The sequence below is a fragment of the Paramormyrops kingsleyae genome, chromosome 16 (genome assembly GCF_048594095.1).
Source record: "Paramormyrops kingsleyae isolate MSU_618 chromosome 16, PKINGS_0.4, whole genome shotgun sequence".
Classification (NCBI taxonomy): Eukaryota; Metazoa; Chordata; class Actinopteri; order Osteoglossiformes; family Mormyridae; genus Paramormyrops; species Paramormyrops kingsleyae.
Genome location: NC_132812.1, coordinates 29529625 through 29551705, shown reverse-complemented (window position 1 = coordinate 29551705; position 22081 = coordinate 29529625). Strand labels below are relative to the sequence as shown.

The window sequence follows — 22081 nt, the reverse complement described above, 5'->3', positions numbered from 1 at the left end:
CCCGGAATGCAGTATTGCATTGTAAGAATGATTAAAAGGGGGTTTAAATCCTGTACCGCAATGTGTACCACGTGTGTGTACCACACTGTGTGGGTTGTGTCTTTAATGCAATAAATTTCACCTCCAACGAGCTTCTTTTCCATCTCGTTCCCATCAGCCTGTAGCGTGGTCTGCAGACTCACTGCAGCCTCAGCACCGCTCCTAAAACATGGTGTAACCGAGTAGCTTAGACAGCGATGCGGCTGTCTGCCTGAATGCCATACCGAGTGCCACGTGTAACATTCTGGACACTGTAATATTTTTTTTCTGCTTCAAATTTTTATTGGCTTAAAATGCAGTGCCTCATTCCAGAGAGTTTCTTAATGCTGATTGCATTGACTCAGATTTGCACCTTGTCTCTGATGAATGTCATCTGACTGTGTGAGTCTGCAAAATCAGAATTCACTTTTATTGGCCAGGTGCATCTGCATGTCCTGGAAATTTATCTTGGCAGTATTTCCACACTTCACCTGCAACAAAAACATTAATTAGGAAAAATTATAATTATAAAAGTATAGAATAAAATAGATTTGAGTTTGAGCACACTGCAGGTATGATCGATAGTGCAAAGAAGCAAAACAGTTTGTGCTTCTGTCTTCTGTTGATGTTATACATAAATGCTGATTTGCTCGTGCGAAAAGCCGTTTTTTTTAATACAAACTAGAGCAGAAAGTTCGACCATGTCTTGGGGAACGAGTCACTACCTGGTTTGGCCACCCCAGCATTGACTCCTCCTACCTTGATGCTCTGGCCTGGACGCTGTCGGAGAGCCAGGATAGGCCGTCCCTCAGCGGCCAGAGGCCTGGTGTGAGAGGGAGGCCGGCCCCCGTGACAGAGAGCTGTGTGGATGCACTGCTACGTGCCTTCAGACAATGAAGAGGACAGGAAACAGAAGGTGGGCAGCTTAGATACGTGGGCTGAAAGAATGAGACTGACCTTTTCACAAGCACACTTATGCGTTTTAATCATTTTACCATGAGTATTATTCCATATTTTGAAAGCTGTAATAAGAAGGAGAACCAGTTGTGCTTCACACATTGCAGGTTGAACACAATTGCCCTGGTGAATTGTAGGGAAGATCACTAATACAGCCTCATCAAGTGGAACCCAGTGCTATCAGAACTGTAACAGAGATGGTCGTGCTGGACGGCCCACACTCAACACCCTTGTAATCCTTCTGGTGTTAGGGTTGCGGAGGGTAAAAGCAGTTCTCTTCATGGATTGGCTACTGAGCAGCTGGTAAGAGGGCAGGGTGAGCTGTGATAGGTCCATTTTCTGGGAGATCCATGCGGCTCACTCAGATGGCGCACAGATCCACCGCAGGAGCCAGCGGAGGTGGAAGTGTGGCAGGGAGATCTGGGGCCAGGTGAAGTGGCCGAGAAATGTTCCTCTGTTTGAGTGTTTGATCAGGGGCTTTTTGGTAAGGTGTTCTCCTGAAACTCCAGACCATGTCTTGGCTAACTCCTGTATAGTGCCTGAAAGGAATTGGCAGAGGTGGAAAATTCAGGTCCAAAAAGTACAAATCCAGACCAAGATTTTGTTTCAACCAACCAGTTGAGTACTCTGTGACTCTTTATACTCAACTGCTTGGTTGAAACAAAATCTTGGTCTGGATTTGTGCTTTCTGGACCTGAACTTTCCACCTGTAGGAATGCGTGGCCTCCCTGCTCCTCTCAGGTTTCAGTGCAGCACAGGAGGGGGCGAAGAAAGGCTCTGGCTCTGTTCTGTCTTCCGGGCTGCTGTTAAGAGTGGAGCCTAGAATGTGGGGAAGCCCAGGGCATTCCCTGGGGAGTCACCCCCACCTCACACACCGAGTAGCACGTAACAAAACGTACTGACTATAGCGTGCAAACTACTACACAGCTCAGCCTGTTAAACTCTGGATATTTGTAAAACGTTGGACAATCTTGCCTTAAGAAACCAGTTCCGTCTTTTCTCATTTAAGTGCAAATTTACTGTTTCTTTTTTATTATTATTTCTGAATACGGTTTGCATCTTGTGGGCATACCAGGTGAATAACCCTGGTGAATGGTGAAGCGGATCTGGGACGTTCCGCATGCTTCTGTTTCTCTGTCACAAGCACAGTGTGCAGTACTCCCTACCTACTTCCAGCCTTTCATGACTGGAATACAAAGAGAAACAAAGTGATGAGTTTTAACTTAAGTTAAAAAAAAAAATGTCTGAGAGATCTGATATTAACAGAGAAATTCTGCCGCCTGTTTTGGTGCAACAGTGGACAATAAATCAGCTATAAATGGTTATGCTAACTTTTTACACCGCAGTACATTTTTGCATTTTTTGTTAAATGTCGTCACCTTATCTCTTTGTTAGCAGTTTCTTCACTGGGTGAGGATCAGCATGTTTCCACATATTTACGCATGGGAATGGCAGTGATTTCCTGGGAATGTCCCTTTTCACATGGCGGTGAGTCATGCTGAATGTTCGCATGTGACTCATTGTCAGTATTACTACGTGAGGTCAGGTCCCTGAGCAGAGGCCGAACGGCTGTTTGGTAGAGTGATGCTGAGGCGGGGGTCGCATACTCGCGGACCGGGTCAGACGTGCGGCCCCCTGCTCCCATGATATCGCTTGTGAACTTGCTGAGTCCCTTTTTTGCTGATATTCAGCCCCGTTTCCCTCTTCGCCACGTATCAGCATTTCCAGCGTCTGCTCTGAAACGTGTTAAGCAGCGCAGATTTCACCGTCAACGCTGAAAGGCCTTGCCAAAGTGGGCTGCCTTTACCTCTGCGCTTCCTAAAGTAGGTTGCCTCTAATTGGCTGGTTTAAATTAGGATCAGTGTGATATTTTGGAGCAGACTGGTTCAATCTGAGCATGATAGCCAATAAATGCCCCACTCCACCGGTCTGATTCACCCTGCTGTGTCAGCTTAGCGGTCCGCTTTAACTTCTTGGGTGCTCTGTAATTTATTTGTCTTTGCGAACATGATATATTACTTCACAGGTTTCATGAAGCTTGATTTTAAGTCCACGCTCCCATTGGAATACAGCATAACTTTCCAGCTGATAGTGATGGGGATTATTTTCCATCCTGAAACCGTAGTGTTGCAGTGTGTTTTATATTTGCCTTAAAGAGAAGCAAAGGTATTAACCCCGTTTAGTGCTCACAACGCTGTTTTGCCCTAGAATATTAAACAGGATTACCTTAATCAGCATTTGATGTCCTCTGTGCTTTTATACTTAGCATTAAAGTTATTTTTAGGAAACAATAAATCGTTGAAAAATGCTGGGTGCTAAACACTACAAGCACACATTCACTTTTCCAGACATTTAGTCTCATATTTAAACTGCGACAGGAAACAAAGGTAATCTTTATGTACCAGGTAACAGATATCGATGTATCTGATAACCAAAAACGCTTCATGTTTAATGCATGAATCAGCTACCAGGTCCTGCCCAGGTCCAGGTTTTCGAAAACAGGCATGAACAGCGATAAAATAAACAGACAGATTATTGTAGATATTTCAGTTTATAAATGGGATGTTAAACTGCTGGATTTCAAACATAATATATGAGATTGTTTATTAAATGCAGCACTTTATTGAATGTGAGTCGTATAAATCTAGAATTATGTCTAGCACTGTTGGCTCATACCTTCCAATCCCACCAGGACTCTGTGCGTGACGTTCGCCTGTTTTGACATGCAATTAAGCTAATTGGCATTTCCAAATTGCCAGTATTGTATGACTGTGAGTGTTTAGCTGTTACCCTGCAATAAAAAGTGGACATTTCAGGTCCAGAAAGTGAAAATCCAGATCAAAATTTTGTTTCAGAATCAGAAACACTTCATTGATTCACGGAGGGAAACTATTTTGATGCAGTTGCTCAACAACCAATTAAGGGAGAAAAGGGGAGAGCATGTAAAGTAAAACGTAAGTACAAGTAGTAATACATGAATATTACAATAAACAAGAAGGAAAAACAATAAAAAAACACTTGGCCAGTAAGTGTAGTAAATTACCCAATGTGTAGCTAAAAATAAAACTCAGCAGGTATATGTGTCCTTCATAGATGCTATTGATATGATACCACTTTGACTTGTGCCAACAACATGAAAAGTGCAAGTATATTATGAACTATATTATATGTTGTGCAAAGCATACTATACACTACATTATACACAGGTAGGGATTTTACACTATGCTATACACAGTGAGGAGCATATTAAACACTCAGATGTGCAAATGGAAAATTATATACACCCATCCGGTTGAGTACTCTGTGACTGTGACTCTTTATGTCAGAGGTGGGCAATCTAATCCGCAAAGGGTCGCTGTGTATGCGGGTTTTCACGGCAACTCCCTAATTAGATTACGAATTAGAGGGCTGATTGGCTGAAGAGTCCTCACACCTGGGTTTGAACAGGTGTCCTAAAGATTACCCCAAAAACCTGCATACACACCGGCCCTTTGCCCGCCCTCATTAATGCGCATGGAGAGCAAAGGCTAGCCTGTCTGGTCTGGCCCCACAGGAGAGCTACTGTCCCACAAATTGCTGAAAAGGTTAATGCTGGCTATGATAGAAACACCCAGTGCGTCGCAGCTTGCTGCGTATGGGGCTGTGTGGCCTCAGACCAGTCAGAAAGCCCATGCTGACCCCTGTCCACAACCAAAAGCACCTACAATGGACACATGAGCTTCAGAACTAGACCATGGAGCAATGGATGAAGGTGGCCTGGTCTGATGAGTCATGTTCTCTTTGGCATCATCTGGAGAGCAGGTGCATGTGTGTCATTCACCTGGGGAAGAAATAGTATCAGGATGCACTATGGGAAAAAGGCAAGCTGGTGGAGGCAGTGTGATGCTCTGGGTAATTTTCTGCTGGGAAACCTTGGGTCCTGGCATTTATATGGATGTTACTTTGACACAAACTATCCATCTAAACATTGTTGCAGACCAAGTACACCCCTTCATGGCAACGGTATGCCCCAGTGACCTCTTTCAGCAGGACTTCAAAAATAGTTTAGAAATGGTTTGAGGAACATGGATAAGAGTTCAAGGTGTTGAACTGGCTTCCAAATTCGCCAGATCTCAATCTGATCAAGCATCTGTAGGATGTGCTGGACAAAAAACGTCCGATCCATGGAGGACCTACCTCGCAAATTACAGGACTTAAAGGATCTGCTGCTAACGTCTTGCTGCCAGATACCACAGGGCACCTTCAGAGGTCATGTGGAGTCCATGCCTCAACGGGACACAGCTGGTTTGGGGGCACGAGGGAGACATACAGAATATTGGTTTGAATGTTATGGCTGTTCGGTGTATGTTGGCTTATTGCGCTGGATATCCATCCAGCTGCCTTTTATTACCACTCACCCAGCACAGGGTGGCAGTGCGTCTGTAGCCTGTCCCAAGTACCCATTCAGATAGACTCATGGAAGATTACTGGTAGCAAAACCCACAAGAAGTGATCTGTACATGGCCAGCATCAGTAAGCGCCAAGATAAGGGGATTGGAAAGAGGCCGGTATTCAGTTCTGTTCCAAGTTTTGACTCTACTTTGTCAGAATGCTCAGAGTTAGCAGTTTCTTCACTGGGAACTGTGTTTACTGGCGGATGAAAACTGCTAAATACCTCAGAAATAATTATTGAAAATGAATCATTCGGAATGTGTGGGTGAATCAGGGTTTTCCAGAAATAATGATCAGTATTCATAGAAGTCATTCTAATAAATATGCATGCGAGTCAAATTCTGTTTCGGAAAATTGACGAGGATATTAAGAGGATTGGATAAAACTATAGGAACATAAAACTAAGGTTAATTATACCTAATCTCAATACCTAACATTAATAATGTAGTATAGTGGTTTGTCGTAAGAGCACGTAAAACATTATGGAGAGTTCCTGACTAAAACGCAGCACGGAAAGCAGGTTTGCGATATATATGAGAATCGGTGAAAATCCACGGTGTCCTGCTTGTGCTAAGGTCTCTCGCACGCCTTGCCCATGTCCTCCTCTGCCGTTGGCCACACAGCTGATTGTGAGACTCTGAGATTTGTCTGTTGCTACTGTTCACGAAAGGTCAAGTCTGCGTCTGCATGATTGTGAGAATGTTGTTTTTTTTTCAATTTTCATTAGTTACTTGTATTTTGAATGCTGATATTGTTGACTTCCTTTCCTTAATAATAAGTGAGATTTTTTTGCACACTGTGTTTCAATAGAACCCTTTGCACGCCGATTTGCACGCCGAATGAGTGCGGTGCTCACCTCTCCATTACTGATAACTGCATATCACCCTGTGGGCAGGGAGAGCCTGGACACCGTCTGTCACATAAAACAGGGGAACAGCCTGAATTGGATTTCAGGGCACACACACTACAGGCAATTCAGGCACCAGTCTGCCAAACTGCATGTTTTTGGACTGCAGCAGGAAACACTGGGAGAAGACAGAGCCGAAGGTAGGATTCAGGCTCTCCAGCCTGGAGGTGGCAGACTCCAGTGTTACCTGTGGGGCCACCAGGCCTCTCTGTAAGGGTCATGAACTCATATAATCATTTGGCAACACTTTAACTCTACCTTCATAATCCCTTCATTATGCATTCATAGAACATTCATTGTACCTTCATAATGCATTCATAGAACATCCATAAGCAGCATGTAACTGTAACACCCTAACATACCTTAACAGCTTTAATATATGTTGATAACAAACACTATGTAATTATATAATTACAATGTGTATCGTCATATAATGTTTGTTATTTATGTATATTGAAGCTGTTAATGTATGTTAGGATACTAAGGTATATTTACATGCTGCTTATGAATGTTCTATGGAATGCATAATGAATTCATTATGAATGTGCACTGAATGTTCTACGAATGCATTATAAAGCCATCATGAAGGTGCAGTGAATGTAAAACATTATCATTTGAACAACATTGGATTTAACTGAAGGAAATTTTATTCCCTTATTCTTTTTTTTACATTGAGGAAGTTACATTAATTAAATTAAATACATTTGTTTACAGTTTTAAATAAATTCATATATATTTGAAAATATTTTTTGTGGGGTGTTGACACATTTTTTTACTATGCTGTTTTTTGTTATTTTAAAGAGCGAGTAGTAAGTTGCCCACAAATCAATCAACATCTTTTATTTGTTGTCTCAGTATATACACTCACCTAAAGGATTATTAGGAACACCTGTTCAATTTCTCATTAATGCAATTATCTAATCAACCAATCACATGGCAGTTGCTTCAATGCATTTAGGGGTGTGGTCCTGGTCAAGACAATCTCCTGAACTCCAAACTGAATGTCAGAATGGGAAAGAAAGGTGATTTAAGCAATTTTGAGCGTGGCATGGTTGTTGGTGCCAGACGGGCCGGTCTGAGTATTTCACAATCTGCTCAGTTACTGGGATTTTCACGCACAACCATTTTTAGGGTTTACAAAGAATGGTGTGCAAAGGGAAAAACATCCAGTATGCGGCAGTCCTGTGGGCGAAAATGCCTTGTTGATGCTAAAGGTCAGAGGAGAATGGGCCGACTGATTCAAGCTGATAGAAGAGCAACTTTGGCTGAAATAACCACTCGTTACAACCGAGGTATGCAGCAAAGCATTTGTGAAGCCACAACACGCACAACCTTGAGGCGGATGGGCTACAACAGCAGAAGACCCCACCGGGTACCACTCATCTCCACTACAAATAGGAAAAAGAGGCTACAATTTGCACGAGCTCACCAAAATTGGACAGTTGAAGACTGGAAAAATGTTGCCTGGTCTGATGAGTCTCGATTTCTGTTGAGACATTCAAATGGTAGAGTGAGAATTTGGCGTAAACAGAATCAGAGCATGGATCCATCATGCCTTGTTACCACTGTGCAGGCTGGTGGTGGTGGTGTAATGGTGTGGGGGATGTTTTCTTGGCACACTTTAGGCCCCTTAGTGCCAATTGGGCATCGTTTAAATGCCACGGCCTACCTGAGCATTGTTTCTGACCATGTCCATCCCTTTATGACCACCATGTACCCATCCTCTGATGGCTACTTCCAGCAGGATAATGCACCATGTCACAAAGCTCGAATCATTTCAAATTGGTTTCTTGAACATGACAATGAGTTCACTGTACTACAATGGCCCCAACAGTCACCAGATCTCAACCCAATAGAGCATCTTTGGGATGTGGTGGAACGGGAGCTTCGTGCCCTGGATGTGCATCCCACAAATCTCCATCAACTGCAAGATGCTATCCGATGAATATGGGCCAACATTTCTAAAGAATGCTTTCAGCACCTTGTTGAATCAATGCCACGTAGAATTAAGGCAGTTCTGCAGGTGAAAGGGGGTCAAACACCATATTAGTATGGTGTTCCTAATAATCCTTTAGGTGAGTGTAAATGATACAGGATAATTGCTGTTATGGTGTATTTGTCATTTTAAAGAAAACAATGCCTTCTAGAAAGTTCTGCTTTCAGTGACTATCAAATTTTCAGATTAATTGTACAGTTTGTTTCATTTATTCCACCTTGTGGAGCAGTGATTCCAAATCGATTAGTATCAATAAAGAGAAAATCAATTAATCTGTTAATAAATAGAAACCATAAAATACATCATAAAAAGTTTTCCTAATTATAATATGCTGAGTATTAATGGTTCAGCTATCATTTTCTGATGAATTATACATCATGATTTTGGCCAGGCTGAATCTATTTAGGAATAAGCAAGTAGCTTTGCTACCAAAATAGAACCAGAGGCATGAAAATGAGATCAGGAGATGAGAGACCAAAGCATTTATTCAAAATCGCTCTTGAATAGCAGCAAATTCCAGCAAAAGGCTGTGACATCACTTGTTTGGCCAAATATTTGCACAGCAGATTTAGTTTTGCCGCTTCGTCAATGAAACTGCAAACAGACGCCTGCGGTTGGTATGTACGGTCAGCATGTCCATCTATTTATGAAGAATAGGCCTGGAATTAGTGCCGTGGATTTTCTCTAGCTTCTCCACAATTGAAAGACAGTTTAGGTGGATTTGATTGTCTACACGTGTCCATAGTGTTTGATTATGTCTCACTGTCGGCTGTGGGACGGACTGGCATCCCATCCATAGTCTCTCTTGCCCAGTGCCACAGTGGGATGGACTGGTATCCCATCCATAGTCTCTCTTGCCCAGTGCCACAGTGGGATGGACTGGCATCCCATCCATAGTCTCTCTTGCCCAGTGCCACAGTGGGATGGACTGGCATCCCATCCATAGTCTCTCTTGCCCAGTGCCACAGTGGGATGGACTGGTATCCCATCCATAGTCTCTCTTGCCCAGCGCCACAGGGATGCTCAAAACTCAAACACAACCCTACATAGAGTTAAGCATTGATGGAAAACAGATCAATAATTTTGAACTAATGTCATATTTCTTTTAGTTCTAATTTGCAGTCTGCATGAGGAATTGTAATATTATGCTGGTAATCCTTTTAAGTGTAAGTATGTGCTTTCAGAGCTCACACAAGTATCATGCTGGTGTCTGCTGACCTTTATTAATGCCGACGTTCACTTTGATGGAACTGCAGACATTGTGTAGCTGAGTAAACCAAACTGAGTAAACATCCCACGGCGCATACACATCTCTGTACTCTGCCTAAACTATACTCCATTTATACCGTGTTTTTGTCCCAGTTTGTAGCATTTGTTCTCTGTCTTTACACTAGGGGTCTGTGCCAGCAATCGGAAGGTTGTTGGTTCAAATCCCGTGAATGCCAGGAGTGATCCTACTCCGTTGGGCCCTTGAGCAAGACCCTTAACCTGCAATTGCTTCATCCAGGATATGACGTTAATCTACGTTCAGCCCTGCAAGGAGGTCCTCCAACTTACAGGGGGAATTTTGGGCTTGTGGCAGGATTGACACTCCAGCCACCGGAAAAAACTCACACTGTTCCATCTAGAGTAGTGTGGTGCTGAAGCTGCACTCAGGTTCTCATCCCTGAGGTGGTTTGTCGGGTGGTGGGTGTGGGTGGCAGTGTGCTGTAATCAGCACACGCTCCTTACCTCTTTACTCTATTTATACTACGTCTTTGCTCCATCTCCACCTCTATTCCTGGCTCTGATCTTTCCCTGCTTTGTTTCTTCCATATTTGTGCTCCATCCCTACTCCACCCCAATACATATATATGTATACGTCCAGGTGCCCCAAAAACATGCTTTGCATATTTATTCTTTCGTTACCCCCAGCCAGGGTTGGTCCTAAGGTCTTTACCCTTAGGGACGCTTAACCGCCAAGGAACAGGGGGTGAAATCGCCAAGTGGATTTAGGATAATAACTGTTCAGGGGTCGAGGTGAAAAATAGGCAGGCTGAGGCACCTCTGAATAGGGTGTAGAATTGGCTGCAACTTCCACAGGGTATCCGGGCCAGTCAGAGAGAGACCCCCCCAAAGACCGAGAAACTTAATGCTAACTTGTCTCTCCCCGAGTTAATGCAGCATAACCCAAGGAATAGTGAACTGTATTCTCAGCCCTGCAATTAGCAGAAAACAGAGGCGCATGGCAGAAGAAACGTTCGTACCTATAAATGGTTACTGGGCTAGGAAGACGTATCACGCCGGAATGACTGAGAGGCCGCTCTCACTGGCGGGCCAGCTTGCCGTAGGCCCAGTGCGAGCTGCAGTGAGGGAAGCAGCTGACCACTCTGACCCGGCGTGGCTCAGTCGGTGTGGGGATTCCAATTAATGGGGCATAGCAGGAAGCACGGTCGCTAGCACCGTGCCCTGGACGCCGTTCAGGCCTCCAATGTGCCCGTGAGGTGTGGAGCCCGCCTTCTGACGCGCTCCCTCCGAAGCGGGCACGCCGCAGGTCGGACGCGGGCCGCCCGCCTTCTGACGCGCTCCCTCCGAAGCGGGCACAGCGCAGGTCGGACGCGGGCCTCCCGCCTTCTGACGCGCTCCCTCCGAAGCGGGCACGGCGCATGTCGGACGCGGGCCGCCCGCCTTCTGACGCGCTCCCTCCGAAGCGGGCACGCCGCAGGTCGGACGCGGGCCGCCCGCCTTCTGACGCGCTCCCTCCGAAGCGGGCACGGCGCAGGTCGGACGCGGGCCGCCCGCCTTCTGACGCGCTCCCTCCGAAGCGGGCACGGCGCAGGTCGGACGAGGGCCGCCCGCCTTCTGACGCGCTCCCTCCGAAGCGGGCACGCCGCAGGTCGGACGCGGGCCGCCCGCCTTCTGACGCGCTCCCTCCGAAGCGGGCACGGCGCAGGTCGGACGTGGGCCGCCCGCCTTCTGACGCGCTCCCTCCGGAGCGGGCACGGGGCAGGTCGGACGTGGGCTGCAGTGTAGGACAGAATGTGCTTTTTCCGTGCTCTGATTGGCACTGACAGGGATAGCTGCATAGTTAATCCATTTGCTTTGTTTATTTATATTGCAGTAAAGCATTTGTGTTCTTCTTACCCCGGACCATAGTATTCACAGTCATGGACAGTTATGAAGTTCTGACCAGATAATCCATGTCAGGAGGGACATTTTGAGTTACTTCAGGTTTTACAATCTACTTTCAAACTGAAAGGCTCCTATGTTTGGCTAAATAGTTTACTTCTTCCGCTATGACTGGTTTGTTTCCTTGACTGAAAGACTCATCCAGCTGTTTCATATTAGCGTTAGTGACAAATGCATGATAATAGGAGACTGACTAATCAGCACACAGCAAGAACTCAGTTATATGAGTGTCAGGGTTATCTGATCACCTTAGGCCATAAAGATGACTGGACAGTTACTGGATCGGACAATGGAATCGTAACGCGGCTGATTTAAGTTTGAGGTGTTTAAACGTTTCAGAAGTTACCATTTCTATGTGTATTAAAATCACTACCTTTCTCTTTCATTCCCTTCAGACTTTTATCTGAAGAAGTTGTAGTGTTGAGGTCCCCCCCCCCCCAAATCTCCCAACAAAAATTTGTTATCTCCAAGCTGTTTGTCATCTTTAGCTGCTTCTGCGACAGCTGGATGGAACAGCTCCCCAGACACTGCCTGGCCTTCAGCCCTTGTGCTTGTGGTGCAGTTGCATACGGCGTTTTACATGCTTGCCTTGATTTGAGCTGAGCCAAAGGGCTGGCGATACTTCTCCTAATTGCCCACTACTCTCAATGATGCATATTTTATGAATGTGGAATTAGATGAATTACACAGGAGAAATTCAAATTGGTATCCGATATACAGACTGTATTGCTGTCTGTGTGATTACAGCCATGTCAAATTAAGTGATTGTATCAGCATCTTCTGAGGTTGGTGCCCAAAGAAAAAAAAATCCCTGATCAGAGTGGTAACTCATGAAGGCAAGGGAAGCCCTTGAAAAAATTCACGCAAAATGATGTCAAAAGCAAAACATAAATCGTGGACTCGTGTGCAAGTCTCTGGTTATGCTTCGTGTTTGACAGGCGTTTGCTAGTCTGTTAATATTTACCTCATAAACATTAATGTCTTTACATCATAGATACTAAAGCATTTAAGTCATTAATATCAACACCTTAATGATGTATTAACTTCAGCAATACCTTTTAGTCAGTGGTTTTGATATGTTTACATCATAATCTTTACTATCTTTACATGGTCAGTATATTTATTTCAGCATAAACTCTATGACTTAAAATGCCCTCAACATAAAGCCCTTGACATAAACATTTTCAAATGTTCAAATGAAGAACTACTCTGAGGTAGAAAGACCTTGAAAATATAAAAAGCAGGCCTCCTAAACACAACATTCACTCGTACAACTTGCCAAAGGTAAAATTCCTAGAACATAAAGCCTCTGATGTGTAAAAGCCAGTAAAAAGGCAGCCTAAAAACGAATACTGAGCTGTCATATTACCAAACTACTGCAAAAGTCGACTAGCCCTCTGTAGCTGACACTAAGAAGTGTGTTAATTTTGCCATGACAACACTGTTAAAGTGAATTTCCCAAAAGAGAGTTAAAATAATATCATTAATTTTATTTATTGTTTAAAGGAGTTTGTGGTGTTGCCTACATTATTTGAAGTTTTAAAAGTATTTGCATAAGAATGAGCTATTAAGTCACATGACCAACGTGGCTTTGAACCGGAAGTTCTCACGTAAGGGCATTTAGTAATAGACAGTGAATGGCAAGCTACGACTCTTTCTACGACTGGTCAAAGAGGCAACACGGTAATTATTATTTTTGTTTGTTGCATAAATATTTCAGATATGTTTATTTTCTGTATAAAGATGTACATATATGTGTGTGTATTATACCGAAAAACTTTATTTTGCGTCCATAGTTTTCAAGGTGTTCTTTGCAAGAAGAGGATAAAATAAAACGGGAATTTGAACATCAGTATGAAGCGTTGACTCCCTTGTGACCGGCGTAGTTACAGTGAAAACGTGAGCTGAAATCCACCCTGCCGAGGCGTCAGCGTGCAACTCTGCTTTATTTCCACGTGTACGCGGGTTCAGCGTGGAGCTCTGCGTCTTTTCCATGTTGTCCAACGGTTTCAACGTGCAGCGCTGCTTTCTCTCCCGCGAAAGATCACGTTTCAGCGAGCAGATCTGCAACTCAAGAGGTCAGATTTTGTGTTTCCAGTGTGCTTCCTCGGATAAAGTACGGATCTTACCACAAGTAAAGACGAAGTAAATTGAAAATAAAAATGTAAAAAGGTGAAAGAGAATTTAAGAAAAAACCGAGTAGGAGTTACACATTTTGTTGATAAGTACTGTTCTTATTTAGGCTTTGTCATATATGTTGATAATCAAATTGCAAGAGTAGAGTTACATCTGTTTAAATTTACATCCCTGAAGTGGTGAAGTAATTATTTAAGTTATAAGGGTTTTGTATGCTGACTTAAGCAACGTGTTTATTGTCATTTCATTGTCTTCACAAAGTATTTAACTCTTTCAGCTGAAATGTCAGTTCATGGTGATTCATCATTACAATGTAGTGAGTTAAGTAGACAGATTGATTCTCTGCAACAAGAGGTATTAGAGATGAAAGAAATCTTAAAAACAGAGATCAATCCACAAGAGCTGAAAAGAATAAACAATGCTATAAAGGCTCATTATTCTGAAATTGAAAAACTCAGCACAATGCTTAACGAGTCTAATGCAGCCACATCGAATATTGATGTATTAAGGAGATCATCTCGTGATAAACGATTTACACCAAAGATGCAGGAACTAAAGCAACAAGAATGTGCTCAAAGAGAACAAAAGTTCAGCTTACTGTACGAAAAATGGAAAACTCATATTAGAGAGACCCGCACCAAGCTAAAACATGAATGCTCAGAGAGTGTCTTATGTGACATGATGGACTCTGTGGAGAAGTTTGAGTTGGAATTAAAAGTAACATATGACAACTTACGACAACATGCAGCACCATCCCAAGAAATCAGAAGGAAAATTGATGCATGTACGGCCGTAACAGTAGATTTATTAGGACTCATGAGAGTGCGGTTGACTGAGGTTGACTTCAATGCAGAAGCTGAAAGGGCTAGGCTACGTACACTTTTTGACAGGGATTACGCTGAGTCTGTATACGGATCCGCAGTATCCAGAGCAACTGATTGTAGCAAACGGTCTAGCCGTCTCTCAGAATCATCAAGCCTCTCAGCTAAGAGAGCAGAGGCAGTCGCACAATTAGCAGCAAAAAGGGCTGAAATTGAAATGGAAGCTGCTATTGATGCACAACGTCAACAACTAAAAAAGCTGGAAAACCAAAGAGACATTGAGGTAATAGAAGCCAAGCTTAGAGTGTATGCTGAGGAGGAGTCAAAGGAGCACAGGGAGAGATGTACATCAGTATGCAGTGAAGAGATTGCTCCTTGTCCACCTGCCCCCTGCACTGACTGTGAGAGTGTTCCAAAAGGTGAGACAGCTCTAGCTCAAGCGATACAGGAGACAATGGTCCTCACACGACTTCCACTTCCAGAACCCACTATATTCTATGGTGATCCATTGAAGTTTATTGAATGGAGCACAAGCTTCAAAGCACTTATAGAGCGTCGTTGCTCAAATGCAGCAGATAAATTGTTTTATCTGAAAAGGTACATCGGAGGGGAAGCAAAGCTTGCTCTGGAAGGCAGCTTCTATAGAAAGGATGAAGAAGCCTACAAACAAGCCTGGGATAAACTGAATAGAAGGTATGGCCACTCATTTGTTGTGCAGCGCGCATTTAGAGAAAAGCTTAGTAAATGGCCAAGGATTGGTTTTAAAGAGTACATTAAGCTTAGAGAGTATGGGGACTTTCTGCAAGCATGCAGTGATGCCATGCCTCATGTCAAAGGTCTCCAGATACTAAACGATTGTGAAGAAAATCAGAAAATGCTAATCAAGCTTCCAGATTGGGTTACTTCAAGATGGAATCGTTACGTCACAGAACAGCTGGACCAAGGCAGAGATTATCCCAGTTTTAAAGACTTTGCTTCATTTGTCTCCAAAGAAGCGCGTATAGCGTGCAATCCAGTATCATCTCTGTATGCTTTAAAACCCTCTGAAGAAAAGCCAACAAGAGAGACAAAGCGTGCAAAAGCAGATGCATTTGCTATCAACGTAAAGGCCAAGTCTAACGATGTGGATGAAATCAAATTAAAAGACGCTGATAAACTAAAGAAAGAGAACACACAAGTAAACAATCATAATCCTGTGGTGTGTACCTACTGTCGAGAAAACCACTTCATATACAAATGTGGAAAATTAATGGAAAGGTCTGTTGAAGAAAGGAAACGGTTTGTTTATGACAATAAACTATGTTTTGCATGTCTGAGGAAAGGACATATTTCCAAGGACTGTAAAAGAAAAGCCGTATGTGGCATATGTAAAAGGCATCATCCGACCCTATTGCATGAAGATCGCCCCTCAGTGGACAAAACTCCTTCACAGAGTAACCTTCAAGTTGAAGAAAACGCATCTGCATTGTCATGCGCCGTGAATGAAAGCAAGGGTTGCAGTACATCAATGATCGTTCCAGTATGGATCTCGTCACTTAATTCACCTGGAACAGAAACCCTTGCATATGCCTTGTTAGACACACAGAGCAGTAACACATTCATTGATCTGGAGTTCTGTGGAAAGTTCCAGACCACAATGGAACCAGTAAAACTCAGGCTTTCTACAATGATGGGAAGAGACTCTGTTGTGAAGAGTCAGAGAGTCAGTGGACTCAGAGCCAGAGGATATTTCTCAAATATCTTTATCGACCTACCTCCAGCCTATGCCACAGATTTTATACCTCTTGAACGTGCACACATTCCCACCTGTGAAACAGCCAAGGAGTGGGAACACCTTTCAGTCATATCTCATGAAGTGCCTCCGCTGATGGATTGTAGTGTAGGACTTCTAATTGGTTATGACTGCTCTAGAGCTCTGGTGCCACGACAGGTAATCACAGGAGGTGATTATGAGCCCTATGCCATTAAGACAGACTTAGGTTGGAGCATCGTTGGAAGTTCACAACAGAGGGTAAACTCCAAGCAAGTGACAGGTCTGTGCCATCGTATATCTGTCAGAGAGCTACCACCCGTGACCCCGATGGCTGTCATTAAGGCCCTTGAGTCTGACTTTGCAGATACTGGCTCAATGAAAAGGAGTGTATCGCAGGAAGATATTAAATTCCTACACATTCTGAAAGAAGGAATCAAGCAGAATGAGCAGGGCCACCTGGAGATGCCCCTTCCTTTCAGAGCACGTCCTCAGCTACCAGACAACAAGAATCTTGCCCTAGTGCGACTGAAGCATCTGAAGAGGAGATTTGAAAGAGATCCTAAGTTCAAGAAGGATTATGTGAGGTTTATGGATGGTGTCCTCCAAGATGGTGACGCAGAGAAAGCTGACAATCAACCGGAAACGGGAAATGCATGGTATATTCCACATCAGGGTGTTTACCACCCCAAAAAGCCTGACAAAATCAGGGTGGTTTTTGATTGTTCGGCAAAGTACGAGGGTGTTGCCTTAAATGATCATTTGCTGACAGGACCAGATCTTACGAATGGTCTGATTGGAGTGCTCTGTAGATTTCGTAAACACCCGATTGCAGTCATGTGTGACATTGAGAAAATGTTTCACAGGTTTCGTGTTAGCAAAGATGACAGAGATTTTCTAAGATTTCTGTGGTGGGAGAACGGAGATACAAATTCAGAGCCCACAGAATACCGCATGAGAGTACATCTATTTGGCGCAACATCGTCTCCAGGTTGTGCAAATTTTGGCTTGAAATATCTTGTTAGTCAAAATGAGAGTGAGTACCCTTTAGCGGCAGACTTCGTTAGAAAAAATTTCTACGTTGATGATGGCCTCATAAGTCTAGAATCTGTAGGCGAAGCAATTCAACTGGTGAAGGAGGCTCAAGCATTATGTGCTAAAGGAAACCTGCGTCTTCATAAATTTATCTCTAATAATCGAGAAGTGTTGGAGTCTGTTTGTGACTCTGAGCGAGCAACCGGAAAGAAAGACGTAGATCTTAATTATGATGACCTTCCTGTACAGAGAGTGCTAGGAGTGAGATGGAATGTAGAGAGTGACATGTTCTCCTTCACAGTTTCGGTTGATGAGAAACCAGCAACTAGACGTGGAATCCTCTCAGCTGTGGCCTCTGTGTATGACCCATTGGGTTTTTTGGCCCCAGTTCTCCTAACAGGGAAAAGGGTGCTCCAAGAGATGTGTCAAAGGGGTATCAGCTGGGACGAACCATTGCCAGGCAAATTGAAGCCAAGGTGGGAGAGCTGGCTCAATGATTTAGAAAACCTTCAGAATATTCAGATTCCAAGATGCTTTGTACCCCTAAACCTTGGACAGATCCTGAGAGTTGAACTGCATCATTTTTCAGATGCCAGTAGTCATGGTTATGGGCAGTGTTCTTACATTAAATTCATCAGTGAGGATAAAGTACATTGCTCTCTGATCATGGGCAAAGCGAGAGTCGCACCTACAAAGGTAGTCACAATACCGAGACTCGAGTTAACTGCAGCTGTAATCTCTGCTTCTGTGAGCAACCTTTTAAGAGACGAATTAGAGCTCAAGGTTGACAGAGAGTACTTTTGGACTGACTCTCAAGTTGTTTTGGGCTACATCAATAATGAGGCTCGAAGGTTTCATGTCTTTGTAGCAAATAGAGTTCAGAGAATTAGGGAGACCACTGATCCAGCACAGTGGTATTATGTTGAGACAGATGAGAATCCGGCTGACCATGCTTCGAGGGGTCTCAAAGTATCGGAGCTTATCAGCTCCAATTGGCTCACAGGACCCAAGTTCCTATGGGAAAGAGAAGTACCAACAAACAAAGGAACTACAGAGCTGTTGATAGGAGATCCAGAGGTGAAGATTATTGAAGTGCTAAATACAATAGCTGAAAGGGAAGATGGCCTTTTGACCAGGCTGTCACGATTCTCAAGGTGGACCACTGCAGTAAATGTTGTTGCTCGAATTCAACGACTAGCTAAGCGGATCAAGAAGACAGACCCTTTAAATGTGGAAGAAAAGGAGCGAGCTGCTGCTGCAATCATTAGACTTGTTCAACAAAATGTTTTCAAAGAGGAACTGAATATTCTTAGCCAAGAATCTGGAAAGCTCCCATCTAATCACCAGTTGTATCAGCTCGATCCCATCATACAAGATGGCATGCTTAGAGTGGGAGGGAGACTAAGGAGAGCATCTTCACCTCACAACTTTAAGCACCCGATAATTCTTCCCAAAGACTCTGTCTTCACAAATTTGATTATTAGTCACTGTCACAAAAAAATCCAGCATCAAGGCAGAGGTCAAACCCTGAATGAGTTGAGGGTTAGTGGTTACTGGATTATTGGAGGCAGCAGGGCAGTAGCTAAATACATAAGACAGTGTGTTACTTGTAGGAAGGCTCGTAGACCAGCAGAAGGGCAACGAATGGCAGACCTGCCTACCGATCGTGTCGATCCCTCACCGCCTTTCTCTTACTGCGGTATGGATTGCTTTGGTCCCTTTCATACCAAACAAGGTCGTAAAGAGCACAAAAGATATGGACTACTTCTTACGTGCCTTAGCTCCAGAGCAATTCATTTAGAGATGCTAGAAGACATGACAACTGATGCATTGATCAATGCCTTACGTTGTTTTATAGCAATCCGAGGATCTGTTAGACAAATTAGGTCAGATCAAGGATCTAATTTTGTCGGAGCAAAAAATGAATTTGGAAGAGCCCTAAATGAATTGGACAAAGAGAGACTGGCTGTATATTTGACAGAAAGACAATGTGACTTTATTATGAACGTACCAGATTCAAGTCATGTAGGAGGTGTTTGGGAGAGACTAATTAGAACAGTGAGGAACGTGCTAAGCTCAGTTCTTGCCCAAAGTGCTGGGAGACTGGATGATGCTTCCTTGAGGACATTTTTTTACGAAGCTATGTCCATTGTCAATAGCCGTCCACTTACTGTTGACTGTATCAACGACCCAAAAAGTTTAAACCCCTTGACACCTAACCATCTGCTCCAGATGAAGTCTTCTACTTTACTTCCCCCACCAGGAAAGTTTGTTCAGGAAGACTTGTATGCCAAAAGGAGGTGGAGGCGAGTACAGTACCTGTCTGAACAATTTTGGTGTAGATGGAGAAAAGAATATCTCGCCAACATTACTCTTAGACAAAGATGGCATACTCCTAAGAGAAACGTTCAAGTCGGTGACATTGTCATTGTTAAAGATGAAGAGGTTCCTCGCTGTCAGTGGAGACTCGCCAAAGTTATTGATGTCCAGAAAGATGATGACGGACTGGTGCGAAAAGTGACAATACAGATGGGAGAAGCGAAATTAGGCAAAAAGGGTGAACGCCTTACCAAACCAACCATTTTAGAACGTCCTATTCAAAAGTTAGTGGTTCTTGTGGAAAGCAATTGAAAACTCTTTAGAGCTCCAGATATTATTTGATTAGTACTTAATTGAGGGAAGGTTACTGATCCACAAAGATTGAGTTCCATGTTGTTTACATTAAAGTTTATACTTCTGGTCATGTAATCAATACAGTATTTCTGATTTAAGAATTTGTTAAGAGTTATATATGTATATGTTGAAATGTTTACTCCAAATGTGTTTGACTAAGAACTAAGAAATTACCATTGATTTATTTCTGTAAAATTTGTGATGTCAACAGTGTAATTTCAAACGGGTCTTAAATCAAGGTAATTTGGTGGGAGTGTAGCTGACACTAAGAAGTGTGTTAATTTTGCCATGACAACACTGTTAAAGTGAATTTCCCAAAAGAGAGTTAAAATAATATCATTAATTTTATTTATTGTTTAAAGGAGTTTGTGGTGTTGCCTACATTATTTGAAGTTTTAAAAGTATTTGCATAAGAATGAGCTATTAAGTCACATGACCAACGTGGCTTTGAACCGGAAGTTCTCACGTAAGGGCATTTAGTAATAGACAGTGAATGGCAAGCTACGACTCTTTCTACGACTGGTCAAAGAGGCAACACGGTAATTATTATTTTTGTTTGTTGCATAAATATTTCAGATATGTTTATTTTCTGTATAAAGATGTACATATATGTGTGTGTATTATACCGAAAAACTTTATTTTGCGTCCATAGTTTTCAAGGTGTTCTTTGCAAGAAGAGGATAAAATAAAACGGGAATTTGAACATCAGTATGAAGCGTTGACTCCCTTGTGACCGGCGTAGTTACACCCTCATTGTCGGGGTTCCGTTTATCACGTACCTCCATTCTTTTGGATGCTCAATATCTTGGGTGTAAATCGGCCTAAATGACACCCCCAAAACAGTGGTAAACCCATCAAGAACATTCCTTGTGCCCTCAAGCCATACGCTGTCATGTAGATGAATCTGCATCATCTGCATCATATTCTCTTGAGATGTCCCGACAAACCCTTTACTTTAAAAAAACAAGCAAAGAAAGAAAGAGAAAATCAGTCAAACTCTGTGGGCTTGGTATTTAGGAAAAAGGAAGAACAGAGTCAGTGATGCATATAATGGAGAATGGCTCTGAAAATAAAGAGAATTATCTCATGTTGATATAAAATTGAATGGTTAGGTAGATAGCAATTTACTGCAGTAGCTAATTTAGCCACCTAAACACAAAATGTTAAATGCTAGCTAAATGGATAGCAATGAGACTGTCCACAATCCTGTGACACTTTAGATATCTACAGTGATACATTGCACAAAGTTTCAAGCTACTGTATCAAAATAAACAGTTTTAAAGATGTATTATGAGATGCAGTGTATTATGGTGGCATTGCACCAGCACTCTCCAGCCCTGTCTCTGGCAACGTATCTTCCTGAAGAGTTCAGTTCCAACTCAACATATCTGATCCACATAATCAGTCTGCTTGATCGGCTGGATCAGGAGAAACGGGTAGATCCCTAGAAATAGGAACTGGAGCCTATAATCGGGTCTCTGAAGCTCCTTTGAAACATGAAATCCCTCTTGCTGTGAATTGCATAAGTACCTAAGTAAATGAATTTTATTTGAGTACCTAACTAAATGACCTTTTTATGTTCTCAAAAACACTTGAAGTGGCTGTTTATACATTTGGGGAAAGCATTTGTATTACTTAGCAAACAAGTCTTCACCGCAGGTCTCTGAAGTAATGGGCAAGACCTTCCGGTACGGCTCATTCCCAGTGTTCCATTATTTCTATAGTTAATTATAATGTTTTAAGACTTTTAGCTCAAACAATATTAGCAACTGTTGACATCACAACATTAACAAACATTTTTCAACCTGCAAATGAATATTAAACAAAATACAATGTATAAAAGAACACTGATAATATAAACAAATGTTAATATTAATATTTACTTAGCTTAAGTTAAATACTAGCTATTATATCCATGGTTTTCTGTATGTGAAGATGCTTCTGAAAGTTAAAAATGTCCGTAGTTGTGCTGTTGAGCTTGTTGGTTATGATCTCACTCTGCCTTCCACTTGTCAATTTCAGTGCATCTGAAGAATGGCTTGTGTTTCGTGTAGTTTCTCTCGGCCCGGTCCTCGGGAGCAAAAACACGGACGGTCTGGGAGCCCCTGAAGGCCAGGGTGAGAAACACTGGTTTAGAAGATGGATGGATGGATGGATGGTTATGGAGCAGTCATGTAAACATACATACA

At 42.9% G+C, this 22081-nt stretch overlaps 1 protein-coding gene and 1 long non-coding RNA gene across 9 annotated transcripts in view; both read left to right on the top strand.

Annotated features, from left to right (window-relative positions):
• Positions 1 to 22081, top strand: part of LOC111852793 (fibroblast growth factor 14-like) — a 114713-nt gene that overhangs the window by 43524 nt on the left and 49108 nt on the right. The window contains exon 1 of one of the 8 annotated variants that reach the window (XM_072700485.1): positions 2414 to 2463. The exons of the other annotated variants lie outside the window; for them this stretch is intronic. Within the exon in view, the coding sequence (XP_072556586.1) occupies positions 2418 to 2463 (46 nt within the window). The 5' untranslated portion in view covers positions 2414 to 2417. Of the gene's footprint in view, positions 1 to 2413; positions 2464 to 22081 lie in introns of those variants that run through there. 8 annotated transcript variants of the gene reach the window in all.
• On the top strand, positions 12247 to 20600 carry LOC140578770 (uncharacterized). Its single transcript, XR_011983045.1, has 2 exons — positions 12247 to 13160; positions 13274 to 20600. It is a non-coding gene; the product is annotated as an uncharacterized lncRNA (long non-coding RNA).